Genomic DNA, 23,227 nt, shown 5'->3' on the forward strand with positions numbered 1-23,227 from the left:
CAGAAGTGAGTTGTGGCTCTTTCTTCACTAAATGATCCAATGATTAATATTTCCTGCTTGCTGCTACTTGCTGAGATGTTATAACCTACCTGTCAGTCATAGGATTGAGATTAACTGGAGATAATTGGTGATGAGTCTACTCCTGGGCTTTCTAAAACTATAGAAAAGTGTAAAGATCTTCATTTGATATCTTTCTTGGACCAAAGTCAATGTTCTCAAATTTTTCACAGAGCAAGAACTAAAAAGCAGTAATCAATGTGTAAATTGCTTGAATAAACTCAAGTCAACAACAATATACCACCCCGAACATGCCCAGTCTCATCTGAATAATAAACTCAACAAGAAACTAGATAACCACTAGTATATAGGTCAGAGCTATCAGAGCAGCAGTTTAAAATACTGACCTTTTTGTTTTGTGAGGCATTTAATTTAAATTCCCATTTTTATTTTATAATAAAAATATAAAATAATTCAGAAGTAAATCTTGGTGTTTTTTCAATCAAAGATAAAATTTCAATCCCAAACTGATACCAAGAAATCTAAGGACAATGATGCAGAGCCAGAGGTGGAGTGGAACCAATGAGAATGGACAAAAAGCCAGAGACTGCTTTGCCCAGTGCCCCCCGCTCTGCTGTGTCATCTCAGCAGGGCAGATAAAGGGCCTGCGTCCATCTGTGCATGTGGTTGCTATCTATCCAGTTTCCACAGAAACATTCTGACAGTAAGACCACAGAGCAGAGTGCAACCTTACGATCAGATTACTTTAGTTCAAATCTCAGCTTTTTTACTCTGAGCAAATTTTTCAACTTCCCCCAAATTTATTTTCCTACTGGTAAAATGAGAACAATGAGTTCATCTGGCATAAGGTTTGTTGTGAGGATTAAGTGAAATAATTCATTTAAAGTGCTCATTTATAAAGCACAGCGTCTGATATGCAGTAAGTGCTTATTAATGGTAGCAACTGGAAGAAACACACACACATCAAATATTCTGCAGACATCCTTAGGTATTCTTAAAGTGTTAGTAGAGATTGCTATCCTTTAAAAGCTGCTGGTTATGAATTATTTTCTTTTCAATGTAATTTAGTAGGCACTGGTTGAATAACTGGATCCATTGTGCTGGACTTCATAGGGAATAGAATATGTTGTTTGACTTTTGTGGATCTTGGTAAACATCTAAACAAAAATAATGAAGAATACCAGGTGGAATCTATTTAAGCACCTTTGGTTTGTAATATTTCTTAAATTACTGTATCATCTATTTCAATAAGTTGTTAATATACTTCTTTAACAAATGTATCAGATGTTTCTCAATATGAGAAAATAGAAATGAAAATGTTAAGTACCTTCTCTAATTGTAGAATAGTTTATAAGGAATCATTTATTCTGATAACTTATAGGAAATCATGAGACTTTATACCAAAAATAAGTTAATTAACATTTTATTTTTTGTGCCTTTGTAAATTTACAATTATTTCAAATTCAGAAAGTCTGGTTAGCTCTATAAGCCCTAGCTTAATTATAGTCTATCAATAAGAATTTCATTTTATATATCTCTGTCACAAAGCTGTTTATTCCACCCCAATGTCTATTACCATAAGATTCAACAACTTTCTTTTCCCTTTTTTTCCCTCCCTGTTTTGCTTTTGTTTTTGTTTTATGTCTGTGATCTGAGCCACAATAAAAGGCCAGCCAGGAATTTGACAGGCTAGTCTGAAAGAAAATCTTTCTTTGTATGTCCTAACTTTAAAATAATCCTTTAAATTAAAATGTCCTGTCTGAAATGATTCAAAGAGTACTGAAATTGATAATAACCACATATTTACTGTTTTGTGTTTTTTTTTTCCTTTGTCAGAAGATCACCCATGTGCAACCAACCATCCATCAACAAAGCCACCATAACAGGTAAGAGAGATCTGAAAACTTACTCTTTTTGTGTCCAGAAATAAGCCGTATCTTCTAAGAGACCATGCAATACTGACACCAGTTTTATATCTCAATTTAAAAATTTTAAAGAAACAATTTTTTCCTCTGTACATTGTCCTTACTATCATTGATCTCACAAGTTTTCCATTTAAGCCATTCCTCAGAAAATATTTACAGATGTACCGTATTTTTAACCGGTAACTTTGTGCTTGTACTCGGTTTAGTATCACTCTGGGCAGCTGTATTTGGAGAGATAGCATTACCTTCAGAATGTTTGCCATATTGCTTCATTGCTTGACTATCAACATGTAGCACCTTAGTTTAATGAAAACAAAACCAAAAATAAAAGGGAAACATTCTTGGTTAATCATATCCCAGTTGTATATAGGAAAGAAAACTATTGCCATTTCAGTAATCCTTACTGGGACCTACAGCTGAAAATAAGTTCAGTTTGTATGGGAAGAAAAGTTATTCTGCAACACAGAAAAGTTCAGTGCATTCAAAAGAAAGAGATCCACACATGTTTGGGAAAGAAAAGTAGAGGAAAGGATGAGGAAAGTAATGGGTATCAAAATAAAATTATTCCAGTTCCTATTAGTCTATTCAGATAGGAGTCTTGATCTCAACTGAACCAACACCAAATGAATGATCTCATTTTGCTGAACCTAGCACCAAACTGAATTCATTTAATTATTTCTTTAAACCCCAATTGATTCATTAAAGTAATTTTCTGGAAAAGAAAACCTATGACTTTTAAAATTATTGCCAGAAGAAAATTCTCCAAACTAGACAAACACTTCAATTGATTCAAACGTCTTCTTTGGACCCCCAACCCATAATATGTAGAGAAGGACCTTACCAAGTTTTTTGTGAGTATATTTTTCATGAAATTTAAGTTTATCATGGCCACTCAATTGGTTCAATTTGTGTTCATCACATCAAGGTTGATTCTGAAACCATTGTTAATGTCTTCTTTTCTGAAAGTCTATCAAACATGACTTGTATTTCAGCAACAATTAAATTATTGGATCTTCCTTCCATGTGTCTCTTTCAAGATGCTGTTGGTGGTGATTTTCCATTATCATTTTCATAGTATATGTTCTTGACTTTGATCAAGAGCTGAACAGTAAAAATTACTATATACTAAAATAAATTCTTTGAGTAACAGGTTTCTTCTTTAAAAACTCAAATTCAATATAAATAAAGCCTATGCTAAGATGGAGATGTGGGAGTGGATCCCTCTTTACTATGTACTTTCCTGAGTATGTTGAAGGGTAAACAAGCCTATTGTTGTGTCCACATGCTTGGGATTTCTAGTGAGAAAAATCACATGGAACCTCCTCCCTACGCCTGCTATAGGAACTCCAGGCACCCGGTGCACCCCTCTGGAAAGGAGCTACCTTCCCCCCACCCACTTGCACAATAAGAAAGACTGTCATTGTGGTTTGAGTAGAATGCATTGCTATTTTGGTCTCTGATAGTTCTTTTAGCTGGAAGTCACATATGAGCTACCTCATAGCTAGGGAAACAGCCTCCCAGATGAACAGTTTCAGGTATCAATGGAGATTGTTATATCCAACAAGAGATAGTTGGGTTCTCAGTGGTCAGGGCAGCTGCCCAGCTACCTTGGTAGGTGCCCTGCCAAGATCCACAGGGGAACAGCTACAAGAAGAAGGCACAGAATTGGATGCACATGTGAGAAACCCCATGGAGCTGGCAGACATTTGTACATAAAGCAAGACCCTAGAGAGAGAACTGTGAACCACTGGAATTGGATAATTAAAGTTAATAGGGCCTCATTTGTACCCACTAGCTCCTGACCTGAGGCCTACAGTGGGGCTACAGAAATACCTTATCTGGGAAGGGAAACTAATTTAACTGTCATTAACTACTTAGAGCGGCTGAACTCCTAACAGCTCACAACAGGAAATTACTTCACCAGACAATGGAAGCTTTGTTACTTGCCCAAGCATTACAATCCAGGGAGGGAACATGGGATGGGGTGTCAGGGAATGAGGGCAACAGCAGGGTAAGATTCCTCTTTCTGAGCCATTTTCTAAAAAACAGACTCTGAAACCTGAGTAATGATGATAATAGTAATAGTAATGATGGTGGTGGTGGTAGTAGTTGACACGTTGGTGCTTGATACTTTGAACCTTGAGTTACCCAAAAGACATGGAAATTGTGTGTGTTCCTTCCCTTCTTGGTCAGTCCTCTGGAAAAGTCCTGGGCAGGGCAGAAAAGTATAAAGAACAGTCAGCGAGGGCCCCTTTCTGGTGATCATAGTCTTCTTAGAAATTTTGTTCAGGATCTGGAGGAAAAGTATAGCCCACTAGTGAAGTTTATGGATGGACAAAAGGCTGCTGTGTGCATAACTCTAGGTTCTCCTGGAGGATAACTTCATGGAATATCACTGAGGTGGTGCCAGTAGGATTGTGCAGTGTTGTGAGGCAAGCCATGCTCTGTCATGAGAGCTGTGTGACCCTGGGTCAGTTACATACCCTTTCTCTGCCTCACTTTCCCCACCTACAAATAATAATCCTACTTCAGACCATTATTTCAAGGTTGAATGTGTTAACATGCATGCCTTTAGCATGGGGCTTCCCAGAGTCAGCACTTTTATTTGGTTTTGTTTTTAGGGCCCACTGTGTATAGAGAACCAGGGGTGACAAGTCAGACTGCTCTACAAAGTACCGAACATTGGTCTTTATAAAATTATAAACCTCATAAATCTGTTACTCCTAGTCCTAGTGGCTAGAAGTCTGAGATCAAGGTGCCAACATGGTTGGCTTCTGGTAAAAGCTGTTGTCCAGGCTGACTCTTCTCATATCACCATAAGAGAGAAAGAGGTCAAAAGATCATGTCCCTTAATGAGGGCACTAATTCCACTCATAAAGGCTCTACCCTCATGACCTAATTTTCTCCCAGAGACTTAACCTTCAAATGCTATCACACTGGGGGCTAGGGTTTCAATCTGAATTGTAGAGGCCCACACATTTGGTCCTTAGCAAGGGGTGGTGAAAAGAATAGACCAAAGTGGGGAAAGAAAAGAGAAGGTGGAAAGAAATACACTTGCAGCATGATAACAGCAAAATGTGGGGATCCCCAAAATATTCCATATGGACATACTTGATGAGTGTCTGTCAAAATGGGGCCTTCTGTTGTCCCAGTTCTGTATCCCTTTCCCTTCATTACTGTCATAAGTGCAGGGCTTTTGTGACTTAGGTAATATTCTTTGGGACTTTTTTAAAAGCCTGAGAACTTGTTTTTTGCCTACAGGAAACAAATTTTATTTTTACTATCATATATTAATTGTAGAGAGGGGTTTCATTGTGACATTTCCATATATGCATCTAATGTACTTTGACCAAATTCACTCTCTCCATTACCTTCTCATCTTTCCTCCTTTCTTCTTAAAACAGTTTTAATGTGCTTCATTATTCTATCCTTATACATGCATATGAAGTATTTCAGTCATACTCATACCCCCCACACACAGGCAAAAGGATAGGTGAAGTCTAAGCACTTTGGAACCACAGTTTTTTGTTTTGTTTTGTTTGGTGGGGCTGGAGTTTGAACTCAGGGCCTCACACTTGCTAGGCAGGTGCTCTACCACTTGAGCCACTCTGCCAGCTCTAACTCTTTAATATTTTAAAAAGAGGAGATAAGAAATTCAACTGTCTATACATAGCATAGCATCCTTTCTAAGGATTTCTAATGTAGAACTTATAATGCCTTTTCCCTCCTTTAAGGTAAATCTATTGAAAAGCTTTAAAGCCAGGAAGGTTTAATTTCATAGCATTGAGTTAAAACATGTTAGTCGCCTGTCAATTTTTATTTCCATTTATGAGAGATAACTATGTGGTCTTAAAATAATCCACAATTCCTTAAGGAGATAAGGCTTCTCAAGGGGCATTTGTAGGGGAGACTTCTACTGAAGGGCTGTTTTGTTCTTTAATGTGATACAGCACAAAGCTAGCATGTGGTATCTTGAGCCTGAATGTGAATCTCATCTCTCTCTTTCACTTTATTTCCTAATTTGGAGAATTGAGATGTGAGTGACTAGCTCTGGGGGGCTGTTATCAGAATCCAAGGGGAGAAGTTATACTGAGGATAGAGTTCAGCAGGTGATAAATAACTAAACAAGTGTTTCTTTTGACAACCCTGTCCCATGCTTGACATTTTGTGTTGGTAAGCATAATTTGAAACTGGAAGAGTAGAAGTGACAGAGGACAATGACACCATACTGGCTTTTCTGTTACACTTCAATAACAACTTTATTTTCGTATTATAATGGCAGGACATTTTTTTAAGAGAGGCAGTGTTACTTAGAGGCTGGCTCACCTGAGAGGTCCTTAGCTGGTGGTGTGTACTAGAACCTAAGAGGAAGTTGAACCATGAGAGGGCAGCAGAGAGTCAAAGATGCCCAAGTCCTGCCGGTATGGAGATGATGGCGCCCCATTTTTTGGAGCAGAGCCATGTCACATAGGACACAATCAGTCTTTTTGAGCATTTGTTTCATTTTAAAATGATGTTAAGAAATGTGTTCTGCAGTGGCTCATGAAACCTTGTCATGTCTTCACAGTATCACTTTCAGTATGCTTCTGAACTTCCACATTTTCATCCTCTTTATTTAATCACTTCCAATTTGAGGATTTTCATGCAGGAATGTAACTTAGAGAAAATCTATTTAAATTTCTTTACTTGAAATATGAGAACCCTAAGACCTAGTGAAAGGAAATGCTACTTAGTGGCAGAATAATGGTGTCATTTTTCTGAGGCTAAGGTCTTTCTTATACCCCTATAAAATAACAAAATGCATCAAAATATGGTAGCCTTCGAGTTCATAGAAGTATATGTTTTAGATAAGGTAAAAGAAATATTAATGATTATTAATATCTGAGTAATAGATGTAGCACTGCATTATTTGTTCATAGACAGAAAATATTTGTACCAACTTTTCACTGGACATGTCTGTATAGGTAGAAATACTTTAATTCTGTCCACTGATTATCCTAGAGGTAGAGAAATAGATAGCCTGAAACAAAGGACTTTGTATTTTGTCTCCAAGTTCTTCTATCCAAACAATAAAACTAGTAAAATTAATTGCCTTCTCTTTACTTGTAGGGGAGACACATGACGCAGTATAAAGCATAAAACAGCACAAAACTAGTTTCCATCCCAAAAAGAATTTGATATAATTCTCCATTACACATTGTATTTTTTACACTGAATGTTCATGGCTCCATTTAAAAAGATAAGCTTATTCTAAATGGGATTTTATTAATCAGTAAGCAGAAGATTAAAAAGTAAACTATCCAAATATTAGTTAGTCAAAACACACTGAGAAGGAATGTAATCCATTGTATGTTTGTTGTTGTAAAGTATAAAGCAGTTCCTAACATAAGGGGGGAAAAACACCAAGAAGATATTTAACTAGAACAATTATTTTGTTATTTGGATTTATCATTTAATGCTTTGAGCTTATTAAAGAAAAGACAAGCATTTCATGCCAATAATAATGATGCTAGATACTTGTTTAGATAGGCCTTTTAAAACTGTGTGCGTTGTGTGATCAAAAAACATGATGTAAAAAGAAATGATACATGATATAAAAAGAAATGTACATATACATGTAGATAGATAGGTAAGTAGATAGATAGATATAGATATAACTGAGATAATGGTTGGGAGCAAGAGTCACACAAAGAAAGGAGGAATCTGTAAGAGAGCTACCTAAGTCCCAAGGAAACACTGAACAAAATGTGTGTTGAGTCAGAGTGTAAGAGGACAGACAGCCAAGCCATTGACAGAGGAGCCCTGCCCTCCTCACCAGCCACACACAGGCACTTGCTCCCTCATGTCATTCTTTTAAATTTTCTCTTAATAATAACAAGTATGGTGGCAAATCTTTAATAATTACAGAAAAAAATAATGGCAGAGAATGAGTGTTCAGTGAGCTTGTTAAGGATGCACTTGAAAATGCTGATGGTACATTATGTTTAATATCTTTCATTAAAAATTAATAAGGATTGTATGTGTGCATGATTGAATTTTCTTAGAATTGTTTGCCTGTTTACACTTTTATACTTAATCTATCTATGATATCTATAATGACTGTCAGGTATTCTGAATTTTTAAGCTAAAACAGTTAACTTGTATAAAAATCCCTACATGGAAAAGACTTTTCTGGGAAAAACTAAATACAAGATAAGCTAAATACATGAATTATGATTATTTATTAGTTAAACTTTTGAGCTATTAGAGCAGTAAAGGGCTGTTTTCTTCCTTCTAAGTATAATTCATTTTAATATTTGTTTTGACTTCTTATGTTTTTATTAAGACAAGTAGAGTTATACCTATTAATATATAAAAAGACAGGGTCTGACACAGTGACATTTTCACGAAGAGGTGACTGAAGTTACATGTGGCTTTATAAACAGTGAAAACAAGTGATATACCACAATTGTGTAGAAAGACTAATTTAATTATACCTCTTTTGCCTGAGTATCTGACTTGGAAACATTGCTCTAACTTTAGTTGATGCTGAATATTTATTTAGCAAACATAGAAAAAATCTTAAGCCCAGGCATTTAGATTGGAAACCTAACTGTGTATGGTGATCAATTTACTTAAAATCTCTAAGCTTTTGTTTTTTCACTAGTGAATTTTAAGTTAGTGCTTAGCATAATGCTTTGCACCCAGAATGTGTGATGTTAGTTGTCACTATTACTATAATTTCATTACTATTGATATTGTCCATTGGCTAACAGAACCTGAAGTATGGTATGCAACAATATAGGTTGGGGATGAAACATGGCTACTGCCTTCAAGGAATGCACAACATAAGGGAGAACAAATTATGACTAACTGAGTTCTAGGTAAGTACTATGATTGAAGGAAGGGGCAAATGGTTTTACCTAAGACAAACTTTCTGTTGAACATTGAAGAATATGGTGTTCTCTGGTCTGGGCCTGTGACTCGGTGATAGAATATTTAGTATGTATAAGGCCCTAGGTTTGATCTACAGTGCTGCAAAAAAGAAAAGAATGTGGTGTTTTCCATATAGGTAGAGGAAGAAAAGATTATCTCAAGCCAGAAAACCAGCAAGTGTGAGCAAGTGTGAAGCATTGTAAGGACACTGGGAACAAAAAGGACAATTATTGTTAAAAGTGCATGAAGCTCCAAAAGAAGATTAAGGTGATCTTATCAGAACCCTATATAAATAGCATGGACTTCATTTTATGGGCAAGGGAAAATAATCAGCTATCTGTTTATTTGTTTGTTTTTCTATGATGCCAAGGACTAAACCCAGAGCCTCAAGCATGCTAGGCAAGTACTTTACCACTGAGCTATACCTCAAGCCCTATCAATCATTTTTAATCAGGAGAAGAAATGTGTGCTTTAAAATGGCAGTAATTGGAAGGAGTACAGGCCTTGTATATGATAACCTGAGGTGGTGGTGTGGGGGGAGGGTAGAAATAAATAAGGAATAGATTCACAGCACTTTTCAGAGATAGAGCTAAGAGTTGGGAGTTGATTATACTGGAGAGCCAGGAAAAAGTACAAAATGAAATCATATATATACATATTAATCACAGCATCATGAACATGAATAAAAGTTTGAAAACAACCCAAAAGCTAAATAGTATGAAGAAATTCTGTTTAGGTATAAAAAAAGGTCACAAGGTTTTTTTTTTTTCAGTATTGGGGTTTGAACTCAGGGCCTTGTGTTTGCCAGGCAGGTGCTCTACCACTTGAGCCATACCTGCCAGTCCTTTTGGCTTTTATTTTTATGCCTGGGCAGGCCTGGACCCAGAGCCTCCTATTTATGCTGGATAAATAGCTGGGATGCCATGCCCAGAATTTTAGTGGCTGTAATGGGTCTCATGAAACTGCAATCCTCCTGATCTCAGCCTCCCAAGTAACTAGGATTATAGGTATGAGCTTCATAATAAAAGTTTTAAAGTGATTTATTTATGAGATAATATTAATAACACAGAAAATCGTTTCTCTTTGAAAGAATACATTATGTGCATTGGGTTCAACTTAAGGCATTGTTAGATGTTAACTAGTTACTGGTAAAGGCACATCATACTCTATATAGAATCTAGTGACGAACGTGGAAGCATGTTTCAGGCCTCAGTTGGCAGCCTCTCCTTGCCTAGGAAAAGTTCTAGGGAGACACTACCTAATGGTATTTCAGTATTAGGGTGCTACAACAATAATAACATATCTTGGATAGGAAACCACTCTACTGATTATTGAGCATATGGCAAGACTGTTCTGTTTTTCTAATTGATCAGAAAGGACACAGTCAGTAAAGCCTACTCCTACCAGTGTCCTTGAGTTAAAAGGGGGCAAAATTTCCCATACCTACCTAATCCAAGGAATTCCCAAGGGATATTTGGAAACAAACACAGAAAGAATGATTCCCACACATTCCAGAAAAGAATCCTTGAGATAAAGCTCAGTCTGTATTAAGAACAAGTGATCTTAGGTAGCAAATTTGATGGTCCAATTTGGGAGAATAAGAGACTATTGCACGAAGTAAGTGAGAGTGTTGCCTATGTACAGTATTGTCATTGAATTGCTGATAAATGTTGGAAATTTTCTTTCTGGAAAATGTGCGTGGTGACACCCACACTCCCATCTAACAAACAGTGCAGCCTAGGATACGCAAGATAATGTGGTGAAGTCTCTGCAATTAGCAGAAAGAAATACAAGGTGATGTTATTATCTGCCATTCTCGTCATCACAGTCACCACCCTCAGGGTCATCGTTTCTGTTGTCTCTCAATACGTATACAAGATTTTAAGTAGGCCAGTTTGCTCCGCTCCTAGAAGAAAATGAAGTACTATGTCCATGTTTGAGTATGGAGGTAGGAGTTTGGAAAATATTATGTTTAGTAACCATATTCTTTTTTGTCTTCACAAACACAGTATCAAGTCTCCTTTATAAAGAATAGAAAAGAAAAGAACAACAAAAGCTGCATTCATCAGTCACTCCCTTTATCCATTAAGTGCTTCCCACCCATTTGAATCTTAAGAAACAATTCTAGGCAAACTCAGAAATACAATGACTGTGTTGGGACAAAACATTTAAAATTCCCTTGTGATTAGTTTCCAAGATTTACTGCTTAAATGTTATACTAAATTATGAATAAATGGAGAGTTCATTCATGGTATCCTTTCTTTTATTATCTCAAGAAACATTTTTAAATCAGTTGAGTATTTTATTAATACTAACATTAACAAAAGTTAACATTTTCTGACATTTGATGTGTGCTAAACATTGCAGATGTGTAATCTTAATAAACACTGTAGTAATCCAAAGAGGTAGACACTGTTGCTATTCCAGATTCATAGATGAGAAAATGGGCTACAGAAGTAAATGATTTGATAAAAGATATATAGCTAGCAAATGACAAAGTATAAATGAAGCCTGACTTAAAGACAGAATGTTAAGGCCTTTCTGCCTTAAAATTTACACAAGCTCTTGTATCTGCCATTGGCCAAGGCACTCTTTGGGATCCCACATTAATCCCTATCTTTTCTTCCTTTCCTCCCTCTCTTCCTTTTAATTTTCTTTATTTTCATTTCCCTTTGAGAATAGAGTGTGAATCAATGTCATCTTTTACTGAATGTAAATAAGTGCAGAGTAAGACAAGCAGAGGGGTAAGATCTATGAATGTAGAGAAACCCTTTGGAAACCCTAAGAAGTCAGTCATACAAGCTAAGAAAAGGATTCCTGCCTGGGATGTGGAATTCTTTAAGCACATTTCAGTTTCCTCAGTTCTTTTCCTGATTCCTCTGTTGTCAGCAGAGTATCTGTGCCAGAGCGGTGCCCAGCTGGGCCCCAGGTATACAGTGGCTCAAAAAGAATCCGGTGAAGCCCTGCTTGGGCTTTGCTACTCACTTTGCTTCTAGACCACACACTATGAAGCCTCTGAAATACCAGGCTCTGTCCTTCTCCTTGTGTGAAGTTGTGTGTGCTCTTCTGGGGTTCTTCATGTTCGTTATTTTCTTGGGTACCATTTCTAGGCATGAGATTCCCAGCTCTCCATCCCCCAAAAGCACTTTCTCCAGATATTTCTGATGCCTGAATATCCAGTGCTTTTTAATATGCCTTCTTCTTCTGTTTCCTGTGGTTCTTATGATAGCACTGCTGGCCCTGTGGAAGTATTTCTAATTGTATCACTGTGTCCTGTATCACTGTGTCCTGTATGTCTGCTAAAAGATAGGTATATGACATCTTTTTCTGGACATATTTTTGATGCTTGCATATTGCACACTGAATTGTCCACATAGAAAACTTCACTTCCATATGTCTTCTTAGGTTTTACTTTTTTACTCATTCAGTCCCTAAGGTGTGTGAAAGACTACGCTTATACTCTGAAAACACACTGAGGCCTAAAATACTCTGCTGAGCCTTAGAACCATCACCCTAGAAGAGTCTGGAGCTTAGAGAAGTAAAATGTAAAATGAATGACAAAGAACACGAAGTAACTAAAACACAGAGTAAATAAAATACTTGAATGAATAAGTAAGATAAGGAAGGGAGAGAGGGAAGATGAAATGTACAGAAGGAGGTCTTTTTCTAGAAAGACAAGACACTCCTCACAATGTTGTTTAGCTTCAAGAGAAGAACAGGCTTTGGGAACCAATGCTGGAACTCAGGAGAAACTTAGCAGCATGAGAAAGGAAAAGGCCAAAAGCAGGAAAAGAAGAAATGCTTTTCAAGTAGCCATGGAGGAAAGTAGAAATGGGCTGGTCTTGGAACTGAGACCACAGGCTTGAGGAAGAGTTAAAAGTCTATAAGATATCTCTGAAGTCATTGACTGTGGACTAACTCTACTGTTTGGCTAAAATTGTTTATATGGAAATAGACCTAGGTTTCCTTCTTTCCTCTCTCCCTCCCTCCCTTCTTCTCTTCTTTTCCTCCCTTCTTTCTTTCCTTCCATTTTAAAAAAATTCCAAACTTTAATAGTTTTGTTTGTTGTTGTGCAAGGCAAAAGAGAAAGAGCAGGGGTCAGTATTCAAAATAATCTGACCCCCCTCCTGTTGTTTCATGGCTGACTGTCCTACTCATACACTTTGTGTGTAACCTGGGACAAGTTACTCAAATATCTTGAGTCTTTTCTGTTAAAGTGGGGGTGAATAATAATACTTTCCTAATTTTGAGATAGTTCACAAGCTAATTCATGTAATAAGAAATTGTCACAGTGTTTAATATATGATAAATGCTAGATCTTATTAACAGTTATGTGCAAAGTACTTTATATAGGGGAGATCATTGAAAACTATCAGTAGACATAAATATTCAATTATTGTTGATACTCAAAGTAGTCATCTTTGGAAACTCTCCATTTCATTTGAGCCCTGCTGTCATTGCTGAACGTATTTTGGAAATGACTTTAGCAACTATTTACAGGCTATACAAGGAGAAGTCATACCTTCATGTACTGTGTGACTTTACTTTTAACCAAGAACATTACTTACAATATGATCACCAACCCTACTCACCAGACCGGATGCCACATTAGCATAGATGAGGTTAACTCTGGAATTGAAGCTACTCTAAAGGGATAAGACAATTCTGACGTGTTTCAGAGAATATAACACAGTTCCAAGACTGGAAGTCCTCAAATCATTAGTTACAGTAGCATATGCCTACACACAAGTTTTCCCAAGTGCCACTTTGATGGGGACAGTTTCATCTGTAGCCAGTGTGTGAGGAAAAAAAAGCAATCTCTAGGAGATCTCTTATTTTCCCTCAGTCACACATGGTATAGTCTACATCTCTGCAGGTCCTCCCAATGGGGTACCATTTAGGAACTGCTGAAAGTACTGGATATGCAGAAGAAGACAAATGTGCCTGAACCCACTGGCTCCAAGAGGCCCAAGAACCCTCATCATTTTCATAGAAGGGGCAGCAGAGGAAATTGCCCTGGCCTTTTTGGCACACCATTATTCCTCAGTGAGTCTATTAAATTACTGCTGGGCATTTACAGTGCTTCAGTATCTTGTTCCTTGAAGATTCCATACAATTCTTCCTCAGCTGACTTATAACCTCCCTTTAGAGAATGGTGATCAGCAGTGATTCCTTGGTTGGAAGACAAAAAGCAATTCAACTGATATACACAAAATGAAATTTAGTGGAAGAATATTATAAGAATTCACAACTTCCTAGAAATAGTGGGGAGAATGAGGTTTGTAGGAGTCAATGCATCTTCAGAGTGCTAGAAAGGGGAAGTCCCATGACAGGAGCAAGCTAGTGAGGTCCCTGCAACTGTTTCTAGTTTTCTTACTATTCTTTTGAGTCAAAACTTCAGTGAGGGGTCCAGTTGGTCTAGTTTGGGTCTTGCACCTAGTAAAAGGAATCTGGCTTCAGTTCCATCGTACTATGGATGATGTAGTAAAGGTCTGAGTTATGGTCCAGTTTGTGGATACATACTGTAGCTCCACCACCTAAAGATGTTTCCTCTCAAATAATTCATTTAACCTGAAAGCCTAAGTTCTTCATGTTTAAGTGAGTGCATAATAATTACCTCACTGAGGGATTGTGAATGTTTTTTAAGATGACCTTTATGAAAAATAAAGTGAAATGCATGGCACACAGTAAGCACGTGATCATTATTGGTTATACTATTATTAGGATTATCTAATGGAGACGTCAAGTAACTTCCTAGAAGAAATTATGGTGCTCTTAAAAATGCTGGTGAGCCAAAAAAAAAAAAAGTTGATTATACTGAGATAAGATAATTGACCCAAATGCACAATTTATTCCTCAGTGAACTATCCTTTATGATACTCAGTTCCTGAAGGACATGGGATGTTACCTGTTTATTTATGTGTCTCTGGAAACCTAGTTCCTCAGGAGGCACAAAAATTATTTGATTGATCCACACATATTTATTTGTTTGTTTGTTGTTTATACAGTGCTGAGGTCTTTGTATATGCTAGGCAAATGCTACATGCTTTGTCCAACACACATGTATTGACACCTCCTTTATTTTTTAGTTCTATACAGGGTGCTATGGCCAGTAGTTCCTAATTTACTTTCAAGTTTAATAAACAAAGAAAAGAATAATTTGCATCCCTATGATCTTTGCTCGATAGTAATCTAAATGGACTGTTGTCTAATAAGTTACTCATTAATTAGATTTACTTTCAAGGATACTGGATAATAGAAACATAATTACAGCGTTTATGATACTCTCAACTTTTTGAAAATAACTTTGAATGGGACCTAGTGTATGAATGGGTTGAGTTTCTAAATTTATTTGAAGGTTCATTGTTTGAACTTTTTGACCAAAGTCCCTTAGCACCAGCCCCACCTCAATTTCAGGTAAGTACAAGTTTCCTAAGAGAAAGAATCAGAAGGAAAATTTGAGGTTGTCTAGCATATTAGCTTTCTGTCATTGTGACAAAAATACCTGAGAGAATCACTTAAAAAAGAGGAAAGGTTTATTTTTGGCTTACAGTTGCAGAGGTTTCAGTCCACAATCTCTTAGCTCCTTAGCTTTGGAGGAATACCTGACAGAGAAGGACTGTTTACCTCATGGAGGCCAGGAAAGCAAAGACAGACAGCAAAGTCTGGGGACCTACATCAACTTTAAAGGCATGTCCCAAATGATCTAATGTCATTCCACTAATCCCCACCACTAAATGTTCTCCCACCTCCCAATAGCTCTACATGCTGGTTTTCAAAATTTTAGCTTATGGGCCCTGAAGAGGAATTCAAAATAGCATCTAGACAAGGAATTTTGAATCATCAGTGGAATGAGATAAAATTAAATCCTTCAGGACCAATAGAAGCTCACTGAAGAATACTACACAGCTTACCCCTTGCAAGGTCAGAGTCATTGTGGGATGGAGAGCCCAACTCCTAGTTCTGGGAAGCTAGACTATATGTTATACACCATGACAGAACCAATCAGATACAATTTAATTGTCACTATAGCTGCTTTCTACAGAGCCCTGGGTGCTGACTTCTGGCTGGATGTTTTTACCTGACTTCCACATTTTCCCACCCCACATTGTAACCAAGCTTCTGAAGCCACCCAGACACCCAACCCATAAGCAGGTGCTGACTTGTGCTTAAGTCCATCATGTCAGCCTCCATACCAGTCTAGACCTTCCACACCCTAAGCATAGTCATTCCCTTCCCCTTGGGACCAATCATGACTTCCTTACCACACCTTCAACAGCATCCCGTCTGTCCCCAGACCTGACTAACTCTGGCATGTTCACCAAACACACTACACCATGTTACTCAACACAAAGAAGGCACTGTTAACTCAAAACTGAATGTCTGGCCCTCATGGGGGTTCATTCATTTTTTGCTCATTTTCTTTAATAACTTTCATTTAAAAAAATTTTTTATTATCATATTATTGTTGCACTAGGGGTACATTGTGACATTTACAGAAGTGCTTACAATGTATCTTAGTCAAATTCACCCCCTCCATCATTCTCCTTTGTCTCCCTCCTCTCTTCTTAGAATACTTTCAGCAGGCTTCGTTTTTCTATTTTCATATGTGAGTACATAATATTTTTACTTTACTCACTCTCCTTCATCCCTTCCCTATTCTCTCCTCCCTCCCCACCCCCGCCCGGTACCAACTCCTCAGTTTTGCCTACCTGTCCTTCATTTTTGATAAAAGACATTTCTGTTTGTTTAAGATGGCTACACAGGAAGTTTCATTATGACACTCCATGTATATATCTATTACATTTTTTAAAAAGCTATGTGTCTTTTTCCAGGAGAGGAGCCAGGCATTGTAAGTGAGTGGGCTTTTGCTTCATTAAATCAGTTGCAGAGAATCCTGACTGAGTCAGTTAGCCATTTGATTATGAGAAAATTTTTCTCTGTGCTTTTATTTCTCATCTACAATATGAGAGTAATAACAGTCTTATCTTGGAGTGCCAAATAAGGATTAATAAGATGAATAAGCACCCAGCCTGGTATCTGGCACATAGTAGGACCTAAAAAGAGAAATACTAAGACTTGAATAAACACGCCTGTCTTGAATATATATGACACTGCTGTCAGAGAAGTTAAAAGAGAAATGAATCATCATTAAAATTGGAAGATCAACATAAGTAAGAAGAAAGTAAACAACTACATTTTTCTTTAAGTTATTTTCCTTTACTGACTTGTCCCTTATTCTCTGTGTTCATAAGAAGTAGCTATGCCTGCAAAAGATGTCTGCCTATTTCTTTGGCCACTTCTGTTCTACATGTTTAAATTCCTAATTGTACACACAATCTTAGTCACTATATTTTCATGTGCAAGCAATTAAGACTCATTTAACAGCCCTCCCTCTGGAAGGTTTTGTTCTCCATCTGCCACAAATCAAATTCCTTAGGAACATGTTTGATTCTGAAACAATGTGAAAGTACTATGGATTTTGTTTGAATTTCATTTCTGTAACATTTTTTTAAATGATGTAAATGGACAGCCACAGAAAACTCAGCAGCTGGCCAAAACAAGACATCAAAGAAACCATTGAAATGGAGAGAAAGATTTTAAAAACTAATATACTAGGACAATGCAAACAAAAAACCATAGTCTAATAAACATTCCTCAGACACATTTCACTCATAACTATTTATAATAGATTTTAAATAGAATTAATTAATAGATAACAATTAGAATACTTGTTATCTTGAGCTCAGAACAATATAAGGAAAAAAGTGTGAAAGAAGCCAGAAGGGGGAAAGCAGAAAATAAATTAAAAGGTTTTTTTCCTGAAAAATATAGTATAAAGGTAGAGATTTGAATGCTAATAACTTCAGATGAATGTTAATAGATTTGTATGATCCATTGTTCATTTAAAAATCAACCAGGTAAGTAAGAGTTCTCCCTCACCACAGGTGAAGTCCATTTCTATTTGTGTGTTCAATGGGCTTCTTTGCTTTAGAACTTGAAGTTGATGCTAATGCTTGGTTAGATTAAGGGATCAGATTAGGTTCTGGAACCAAATAAGCATGTATGAAGTGGTAACTCTAGAATTCAGCCAGAAAATTAGAAAGAAAGTGGATCATGCTTTCTTGGAGGTTTTGCAAATTAAATATCAAGATTCAGAGACATAGCCTATATAAACAAGATGGCTTTCTCTGCTTTATTTCCAATTGTGTAGAAACTTGAAACAAATCACCAGCCCAGTTAATGCAACAGATCTCCATTTGTGTATCAACTGCATATTTTGTCCACCAGCTTCCTAAGGCTTTAATAAGGTGAAATGTTTTGATATCACTGGATGAAAGGTTCTGTAAAAGTTCAAAGTATTGTTGTTATTTTGGGCAGTCACACCTGCATGTTTAATATGCCTTTTGTGCAAAATGAAGCCCAGTCTGCTTTCAAATCAGACCTTCAAAGAAGGGTAGATTTACACATGTGACAGATCCCCTCAGGTACTTCCCTGCAAAAAAAGAGAGGAAAGCTGAGACAGCCACCCCACCCACCATCTTTGTTTGTGCATAAACATCAAATGGCACCTGAGAAAAGGTAAAAACCTCTGTGCTGAAGATCCAAAGCCAGATGTAGATGGTCTACTGGAAGAGATGGGCTGAACGGCTCAAAAATAGTTGTTCAGTAAATGAAAAGGAAAAATGGAAATGAAGAGGACTACAGTTTTCACCAACAGTGAATATCTTCATTCATTAAAAGGCAACTATTTTTTAAGAGCAGCTAAGCTCAGAAATCACAGACATACAATGTCTGACATTGAAGGAGTTACTTCCATCCCAGGGTGTAATTAAGATGTAATGAATGGTGTGCTAAGCACTGAGGGTAGTGGTTCACAAAATTGTCTGTTCATTAGAATCACCTGGGGATCTCTAAAAAATAATCCAAAGAGTGAAGAACAATAGTCCTAGAGGGTAAGAGACCAGTTGGAGGACAATAGCAATGTCCACACATAAGAAGTAATGAAGGCCTTACAGTAGTAGAGCAGCTAGATAGGGGGACAATAAATAAAGAGATACAAAAGATAAAGGAATAACAAATGTGTAGGATTCAGTAACTTAATTGTATGATTTTACAAGGTGGATGTGTAAAATGTTTCTTCCAATGTATGAAACTTTACAATTCTTGGTAATGTATGTAGGATAAAAATAGGTAACATGTGGCAGATCCCCTCAGGTACTTCCCTGCAAAAAAAGAGAGGAAAGTTGAGAGAGCTACCCCACCCACCATCTTTGTTTGTGCATAAACATCAAATGGCACCTGAGAAAAGGTAAAAACCTCTGTGCTGAAGATCCAAAGCCAGATGTAGATGGTCTACTGGAAGAGACCAATATATAATTTAAAATTGGTTTATCTCAGTGTCTAGATTTCCTATATTTCAAGTAGGAGAATGTGTCAAATATATTGAATATTCTAGAAAACCAAGGATCATAATCTTATTTTAACCATTTAGAATGAAAATCTTTGAAAGGTACTTTGTTCATTCTTAACTACTTGAAAAAAGTGCATCAAATGTAATAAAATCATTTTTAATGGCTCTGGTCATCATTATGAACATCCACTTTTATACTTTTTGTCATTCACAGGTGTGCTTATTAGTCAGTGATCTATGAAGCACTTTTTTTTTTTTTGTCCCTTCAGTAAAAAACCCTAGAGCTAGGGGGAAACTTAGTTGTAGAGCCCTTGCTACCATGCATAAGTCCATGAGCTATATCTCCAGAACCACCAAAAAAAAAAAAAAAAAGAAAAAGAAAAAAAGCCATAATTAAATCTATGGGCAAGTTGATTGTTAGTATACTTCTAGAGTTAATAAAATTAATAACGATGTATCATAGGTCAATCAACAAAAACATGCTTAAGTTTGTGTTCTGAGTTTCATAGAAACGAAAGAAAAAAACCCTAAGATTCTTAGGTAGTACCATTACTTTGCCATAGGAAAAGAAAGTGTTGTAAGAATTTCAATAGGCGGGTTTCAAGTCTGCATAATAAGAAATGAAGATTTCTAGCAAACATGGTATTTCAGCTGGGCCTTGAACACTCTTCAAGTCCATGGCCAGGCTTTCTGTAATGGGAGTGGCAGTGAATTATTACTACCTAGCTGAAGAACTGTATGATTACTTCTAGTATCCCAGCAAACTGGCCCTTTTCCTTCATGACCATTTGCTATTAAAAAGAGAGGTGATCATCTGTAACCATAAGGAAATGCAAATCAAAACCACACTAAGATTCCACCTCACCCCTGTTACAATAGTCATCATCAAAAACACAACCAACAACGTGTTGGTGAGGATGTAGGGGAAAAGGAACCCTAGTCCACTGCTGGTGGGAATGCAAGCTGGTGCAACCACTCTGGAAAAAAATTTGGAGACTTCTTAAAAATCTAAACATAGATCTGCCATATGATCCAGCAATCCCACTCTTGGGGATATACCCGAAGGAATGCAACACAGGTTACTCCAGAGGCACCTGCACACCCATATTTATTGTAGCACTATTCACAATAGCCAAGTTATGGAAACAGCCAAGATGCCCCACTATTGATGAATGGATCAAGAAAATGTGGTACTTGTACACAGTGGAATTTTACTCAGCCATGAAGAAGAATGAAATCTTATCATTTGCAGGTAAATGTATGGAACTGGAGAACATCATTCTGAGCAAGATCAGCCAAGCTCAGAAGACCAAAAATCGTATGTTCTCTCTCATATGCGGACTTTAGATCTAGGGCAAATGCAGCAATGTGGTTGGACTGGATCACATGACAAGGGGAGAGCACATACGGGTGATATAGAAATAGGTAGAAAACCCAAAACATGAAAGCGTTTGATGTCCCCACTCCAGAGGAGCTAATACAGAAACCTTAAAGCGACAGAGGTTATCATGAGAAGGAGATCAGTAACCAGGGTAAAGATCGTTAGAGATGAATCAACATGGGTCATAACACATGTACACGAAAGCAATGCTAGGAATATTTCTGTATAGCTCTCCTTAACTCAACTAGCAAAACTGCTTTGTCTTCCTTATTATGCTTGTGTCTTTTCTTCAACAAAATTAGTGATAAAGGCAGAACAGGACCTGCCTGGAACTAAGGGGGGAAGGAGGGAAAGGATAGGGGAAGAGGGCAGGGGGGAGAAATGACCCAAACAATGTATGCACATGTGAATAAATGAATAATAAAAAAAAGAAAAAAGAAAAAAAGAGAGGTGATCATTTGTGATTATTAATAGTTCTTCATTTTGCATCTGTTGTTGGGTTTCTGAAAGTCAAGGCAGAAACCATGACCTCAGGATTCAGAGACCAGAGCAGTAACACCAGCTCTGCTACCATCTCCCTGTGTAATTTTTGATCAGTAATTTAACCTGATTTTTCTTCTAAAACTGGGGATGTTTTATTAATATCTAAGGATCTAACTAGTTTTCTCATAGTATTTTATTATTTTTTTAATTTATCCTTCTGATTAATTGGCCCTCTCTTCTTTAGTTATAATTTTCTAAGAAGTAAATAAAGAGATGCTACATCAATGTGTGAATTCCATTCTTTCCAATATGGATCTTTATGGTGTATCCTTGACACCATTTGTTATTTTGCATATTCCACAAAGAGTTAAAAGAAAATTCTGGCTCCCTTAGCTAGTCATCCTTCCCAGTTGGCAGAAGTCCTCATGAGGACTTGATGGTTGCCCAGAGCAACAAAATATTAGGGACAGAAACATGTTGAGGGACTTCACTGTAAGTGACTCAGAGCTGAGAGACCTCTTTCAGCTTGACTAGAGCCCATAGTTAGCTAGAGTGCGCATTTGTCTATGCCTGTCTGCACTACTCCTTTCCCTTGTAGTTGTCTACTATTTTCCTAGATAAAATATAGAAGCCAACCTTGAAACCTACAGAGAAGTGTTAAATGATTAGAAGACAGTCTTGTTCCTTCAGCATCTCTCAAGCACAAAGGATTGTTATGCTAGTAAATTTAAACAATGTAAGAAGACTGGCCTTTGAAGGGCACATACCAAAAACCATTATGAAAATTCAATAAAAATTCAATGTAAGAGCTACTATTCCAAAGCAATTAACTCTTTTGAGTTAGCAGAACCCAGAGGAGGAGAAGCTCACAAAAATCAATACCCTTTCCTTCTCTCAGTTGGAGCCAGACATCTCTAACTATAGTCTAAATTAAAATGAAGTTTCCCTTCTCCTAACCATCTTAAATCCTGAGGTCATCCCCTTTCTGTTCCATCAGTCTGGCTCCATGATACCAATTACTACAGCTTGTTAAAGGAGTTATTAGCATCCGGGAGTCATGTCCATAGCATCTCTTTGGTGTTGCCTGGAGCAAGAATTGGAGGGAGAAGAATTAGCCAAGTCTTGTTACTTGAAGTCTTCTCTCTAGCAGTTTAACCACGTTTAATCTTAATTATATGTTTGGTTGGTGTTGTTTTTATACCCAGTATACCTTCTTCTCACTTGCACATGGACGATGTCATTATGATAGCAATAACAATTATATGGTATTACTTTTTCCATGAATACTTATCCAGAGCCACTACGATCAGGAACTGATCCTCTTGGGTCAGACATTGTGAAGAGTGATTGAAAACAGTCCTAAACTCAAGTGGTTCACAATAGCAACTCTTATCTGAGTAACCACAGCAGCTGTTTGGAAACATGGCTTGAGATCACTTGTTTGCAAATGTCTTTTTCCATATGATCCTGGGTGGAATTGAACCCATATTCGTTACTTGACATGTGAAACACATGTGACCCTGACAGATGATTTGGCTGACCTTGAAAACTTCAGCTGTTTAGTCACTTTGAAAACAATCCAATACAAGTGATTTACTAGGCTTGGGATTTAACCATTTCATGCTGACCCATGGGAATTGTGACCCTATATTATAAGTTCTTCTTTTAGGCAATACGTGGTGAAAGTTTAACATTCTCTTCCAAGAAACCTCTGAAGAAAACTTCTAAGTGTTAAGTTGTTCAGGGTACTATTTTAGCTAGAATTTGGTTAATCTATAGTGAAAAAGACCAGAAAATTTCACTATGCATATGTCTTTCAAAACATAAAGTCGTAGGGCTGGGGGTGTAGCTCAGTAACAGTGGATTTGCCTGGCATGCGTGAGGCTATGAGTTTGGTTCTTAGCACTCCTCCACACAAAGAGATATTAAATTGTATATCTAAAATACAAACAATAAAAATTAATGTCTAAGAAATTCAATTTAAAATTTTTCCTTAACTAAGAAAGAAATTCATTTTTTCCCATAAAAGGAACCCCGAGTAGGCAGTCCAGAGCTGATATAGCTACTCTAAGGCAATTAGTGAACCAAGTT

The 23,227-nt window shown here is 37.1% G+C and overlaps 1 protein-coding gene across 15 annotated transcripts in view; it reads left to right on the forward strand.

The window, feature by feature from the left end:
* The window catches only part of Pde4d (phosphodiesterase 4D), a 1,369,518-nt gene that overhangs the window by 1,186,773 nt on the left and 159,518 nt on the right, over nucleotides 1-23,227 (forward strand). For all 15 annotated transcript variants that reach the window (XM_074077451.1, XM_074077450.1, XM_074077455.1 and 12 more), the window contains one exon: nucleotides 1,855-1,904. In XM_074077451.1, the coding sequence (XP_073933552.1) occupies nucleotides 1,855-1,904 (50 nt within the window). The remainder of the gene's footprint in view (nucleotides 1-1,854; nucleotides 1,905-23,227) is intronic.

This window comes from Castor canadensis, chromosome 6 (assembly GCF_047511655.1).
Source record: "Castor canadensis chromosome 6, mCasCan1.hap1v2, whole genome shotgun sequence".
NCBI lineage: Eukaryota > Metazoa > Chordata > Mammalia > Rodentia > Castoridae > Castor > Castor canadensis.